Source organism: Amaranthus tricolor, chromosome 12 (genome assembly GCF_026212465.1).
Source record: "Amaranthus tricolor cultivar Red isolate AtriRed21 chromosome 12, ASM2621246v1, whole genome shotgun sequence".
Classification (NCBI taxonomy): domain Eukaryota; kingdom Viridiplantae; phylum Streptophyta; class Magnoliopsida; order Caryophyllales; family Amaranthaceae; genus Amaranthus; species Amaranthus tricolor.
In genome coordinates, this window is record NC_080058.1 from 17,066,166 (window position 1) to 17,071,373 (window position 5,208).

The window sequence follows — 5,208 nt, forward strand, 5'->3', positions numbered from 1 at the left end:
GTATTATTATAGGAAAATTAACAATAGGTTTAATTATTTACGGTACTTTTTCTTTGGTAATATTCTTAATACAATGTGCAAATATATAGACAAAATTCTTCACTGATAAACCAACTACATTTGATAATGTAACCGCATATTTTAAACTTATCCCCGCATTCATTCCACTGGCTGTGTAAAAATGGGTATTATCACTAACAAGTAAAGATCAGAACAAAAAAATGTAGTGGTTAGCACCAAAATGGGACGGATATGAAGTGCGTCAGAACAGAGCCAATGTATCAACATGGTTTCGCATCTATCCTTCCCCTTTTGGTAGGGGTTTACCATGTGCCACATACCTGAAACCCTCTATGATCAACTATCAATCTAAGCGGAGCACTTCCGGTTGTTGTTTGACCGGCCTGTATATCAAATAGGGTGATATAACCATGCAAGCCATGAACAGAGTACATAGAAGTTAGTTGAAGAAACAAATAATTCACTTCATGCAATTAACCAAGGATTTGGAAGTGACGGGGAAGGGAATGAAGATATACCACAAGCGGTAGGGTCAAGACGCTCCATATCGGCCACAATGCCCACGTGAATCTAGATAATGATATGCTTAAGAGGGTAATCATATATGCAAAAGAAAATTCCACGAAAATTTCAAATATGTTGTATTCCACTCACAGGGAAAAGGAAGCTAAACCCAGCAGGGTAACAAATGGCAAGGCTGATGCACCAAGTATCTCCCAGTATTCACTTGATTTTCTGATACCCCACGTTGTCATGTTCGTATATAAGAGATAAGCCGCACTCAACAAAACACCTACAACTCCTAGGTATAAGGGTATCCTGCAGATTAAGAAAGTAAACTAGATAGCAAGGATGACAAAATATATATGCTACCATCAAGAAAATAATTTTTCTAGAGAAGAAAGAGAAAACTGTTGGAAAATAACCTACATGTTGATCCCACATCGAAAACTTAGAGATAGGTTGACAAACAAGATATGTGCAGTCAACTCCTCTTATGTGAGTCATGTGTACAAGTCCAAATTAATAAAAAAAACAACTGTTTATAAAACAAGATATGCTCTACTACACACCACACTGCTAAGCTATGACCAACAAAGTTCAACATAAACTCTCAACACTAAACTTGCATCATAATAATATGAATTCCAATTAAGAAAAATTCTTGTTCAAACCAAACTTTCAACATAAACTACCAGAGTGTTGTATAATAAGTGCATATAACTATACATGAACAAATCCAACAAGGTGAAAAAAGGCAATTATGGTGGTACCAAAGAAAAAAGAATGTTAAAAGTATAAAAGTGCCTTTAATAAGGTCACACACAGGTAAAGTATAGAAATCGAAACCCTATGCAGAGATAGTTTCAATTGACTCAAATGTATATATCTAGAAAATGTTAGTCAGCGCCACCTATCACAAAACTACAAGGGAGTGGCTTCGTGGAGACGTGGCAATCAGCTCAACGAGATTTTGACCTATTACAATTCATAGTATCTAGAAAAAGCTTTTAAACAGAAGGCTAAAGTATAAATAGCAGCACTATGTCTCTACTCTCGCATCAAAATCTCCATCTAAATGGTTCAAGAACCATCCATCGCTGCAATCTGTTTTTCAAATGGGCTAGGCCTCACTTTCCATGCATGACTGAATGATTAGGTTTCCACCATCTTGAGCGGCCTAAAATTGGAATCATCCCCAGAACACCTATTAGGATATGTTCTGAATGTACTTACTACTTTGCTTCCTAGATTTTTTTGAATAAGACTTCATTAGTACCAACAAAGCCTGTATAAGTAAAATGATAATGGTGTGGAGGTTCCACACATACACACACACCCTAACCAAAGGGGCGCTTTATCTTTTATGTAAAGTAAAACAGTTATAGACATTTCCATATATTTGGATCATCTACTACCTCAGCCTTAGAAATTAGCAGCTACCCTTATTTACATAGTTAAGAGTGTAAAATATGAATCCCATTGTAGCTTTGATGAGAAACATCTTTAGTTGCCATAGACATATAATGATACAACTATTTTCATAAAGAAACATTCGTTTAGTCTCTTAATCAAAATAAGAAAGCAGATCAAAACAGCCTTAAAATTTTCTAATATACAAAGACCGAGGAAATATGGTCCTTCATCAGGAGTTGGCTACTTCGTAAAATGCACAGACCAAGACCGACTGTGCATCAACTTACCAGCTCTCCAATTCTAGCAAATTGGTTTGACTTAAAAATATAAATTAAAGATGTAAATTGCATCAACTTAAATAGTCCAATTAGGCTGCATTTACTTTACATGGGATAGTTAGCCATGTTGCCCAATCCCAGAGTGAAAAAAACAAATAATGTACTCAATCCTCCCCAAAATACACTTCACCTTTCATTTAAATAAAAATCTTGGTCAATTATTCTCCTTGTTTTTCTCATCCACTATTTCACCAAACCTTTCTCTCCCTTTATGTACACTCTTTGCCTACCTTTTTACCTTCATCCACATTTACTTTTCCAATTTTACTTTTAGGGCCTTCCCGTATTGGCAGGGTACAAAATAAGGGAGAAAACATTCCAATTTTTCTTGGGTTAAATCATTACTCTTTAAAAGGAGATAAATATTTGCTTTAGGAGCCCCTAAGGTAAACAATTACCCCTGAAAACTAATAAATACGATTTATCCAATCTACTGTCTATCTCTTTTTGTTTCAATAACTCACTTTATTATAATTTTTTCTCTCCTCTACCACCATGAAGCTATGACTTTGAAAATTAGAGCTGGCCATGAAAATATACCAAACCACCTGTTGTAATTCTCAAGTAGAAATTTTCCTACTTGACTATTTTCCTTGTAATAAGTTTCCAAGAATATTTTCACCTCTTAATTTCACTTTGATTCCAGGCAAGCCCTTACATGGATTTGTTGCGCATTCAAGTGCTGAGTTTAATTTGGAATGAGAGAAAAAATAATTGAGAAAAAAAGAATTAAAGGAAGGATTGCATCTTACTTTTCAATAATTTCATTAGTTATGAGACGATTACATATTTCCTACAGGTCCACAAAATTATAAAAAAAAGAAGGCTATAGAATATAGATTACAAATGTTTAAGGTGAAGTTATACAAAAGGCACCATGTATAAAATGTCAAATGTGACATACATTCAGTGATATCTATACAAATGTTTCCAAGTCCCATTTTCTTTCCCTCTACATTCCAAGTCCATAGACACACACATGCAGACCCTAGCTCTCTCCATGCCAAGTCCTACTCCCCATCCCAAGTCCCATAAATACATACATTATATATGTATATAGAAAAACAATCAACATATGTAGATTGCAAACATGAAAAAGGAACTACGATCCAATTTTGGGGGTGCTAATGAGACTTGGTTCTATGATAATTCAAAAATAACTAATATTTGTCCTTCTGTAATGTAAGATTACAACATTTGGTCAATAAGATCTCACATAAATCGGTCAAATGTTGCAAGCTTCGAGAACAGGTGGGAGTAGTTTACTTACATCAGAATTCAAAACATTGTGACAAAGAAAATGCCCATCAAAATTTAAGAAAACAACATTGGAGCCATAGAAGTTTTTCCAATCATCCCCGTATAAGATAATTTATTATCTATCTTTTCTTATTCTAGTTGAAATTTCTAAACAAGAAGCAAAGTGATAAATGTACGTACGACTAACATTTTTTCCATTTTAATTTAAGAGGCATGGTAAATAAGAATCAACGGATCTTCAAATAGCCAACCTGGTTCATATCAATCAAATGAAATTTCTAAGAATATCACTCCAATCAACCTCAAATAAAAGCCCCTCCAACAAGCAGACCATCATGGAAAACCTACCCTCAGAATAAATACAAGAACAACATTGAAGAATTTTTTGCGTGCTAGACACATTTATAAGTATTGTATCAAGCACTCATGCTCTTGTCAGAGTAACATAGATAAAATGTCTTTACAAAAATAAGAATAACATTGCAAGGTATTTACGGCTATACCTCATTAAAGCCTCATAAGATAACTAAAACGCTAAGACTTGATTAAAGCAGCAACTAAGACGCTAAGACCACTTTGAGAAAACTAGTGAAACAAGTATAGTAGGGGAGAAAAGTTGTTTCTAGACTTATTTATACAATACTGTATGGTTTTGTTGTATGTCCAAGCCATTTTAATGATGAAATATACCATATTAACAAATTAGGGTGCAATTAAGCCCAACAAAGATAATTGAAAGGAAGTACATTAGGTCACCCCGAAAAACTGGCTGACTCCTGGTAGTAAAAGCCTCTCAAATCCGTTTTGACACTTGGTTTAATTTACCTTATACGCCTTTTCTAAATCCAAACCAGAACATAGATAACCAATAATTCTTTTTGTTTTACACAAAAAGGTATAGGCTCATAGCTAATGTTCATAAAGTTACTCAAGGCATCTTTTGTATTACATGACACCTTTGACTTGTGAGACAAATTGATTCCAAGCTTTTGTATCAACAGATAAAAGCCAAATCCATAAGCATACTTGTGAAGCAAAAAAGCTCATAAATAAAGTGCATCAACACATATGTAACCAACTAAAGTTCACTAAATAAACATTTTAAACACGATACAAGCCAAAACCCAAGTATAAACATCATTAATCAAACAATTGTAGCAAAAAATATCAATTCTAGTGCTAGAAATTACCTCTTAATCCGGTCATCATGCCTAAGGAGATAGATAAGATTTGAATGCCAATCACCAAAATAAATGATAAATACTGCTGAATCAATCCAAAGTACATTCTCCATGATCTCAATCCATGTCTTTGCTCGAGGAATAGAAGGAGGTGGCGGAATTGGCTTTGAAGAAGCATCATCTTCAAGATCTTCCCCACCAGAAGCATAACCCCAGCTGTGCCTCTGTCTCATAAAATTAGCACCAACAGGTGTGACACCAGACATAAGTTAATTCACTCAAAAGATTGCTAAATGTTCTACAGGAATCAAACATTCCCAAGACATATCTACTGTGAACCTTAAAAGACATTTTCATCACAACAGTTGAGAGTGTTAATTGTTCTCCCAACAGCCGGAACAATTTGGCGATGGAAGGAGGGCCTAGTTTCTTTCTAGCTATGTTTCACATAACTTTCAAACAAACCAAAAACCTTACCCGAAAATGAACAA

The 5,208-nt window shown here is 34.6% G+C and overlaps 1 protein-coding gene across 1 annotated transcript; it reads right to left on the reverse strand.

Annotated features, from left to right (window-relative positions):
* Nucleotides 1-364: 364 nt before the first annotated feature.
* On the reverse strand, nt 365-4,983 carry LOC130828201 (uncharacterized). The gene is made up of 4 exons (XM_057694052.1): nt 4,727-4,983; nt 676-840; nt 538-591; nt 365-452 (listed from the first exon to the last, which is right to left on the reverse strand). The coding sequence occupies exons 1-4, from the start codon at nt 4,981-4,983 to the stop codon at nt 365-367; spliced, it is 564 nt and encodes a 187-aa protein (XP_057550035.1).
* Between the last annotated feature and the right edge of the window lie 225 nt (nt 4,984-5,208).

Bases quoted from the DNA above. Each gene is read 5' to 3' on its own strand.
- LOC130828201 (XM_057694052.1), bottom strand. From the start codon at position 4,983: ATGTCTGGTGTCACACCTGTTGGTGCTAATTTTATGAGACAGAGGCAC. The intron at 841-4,726 runs GTAATTTCTAGC...CTTAATCTGCAG, and splicing joins CATGATGACCGGATTAAGAG to GATACCCTTATACCTAGGAG. The intron at 453-537 runs ATATCTTCATTC...CTAACTTCTATG, and splicing joins TTGACCCTACCGCTTGTGGT to TACTCTGTTCATGGCTTGCA.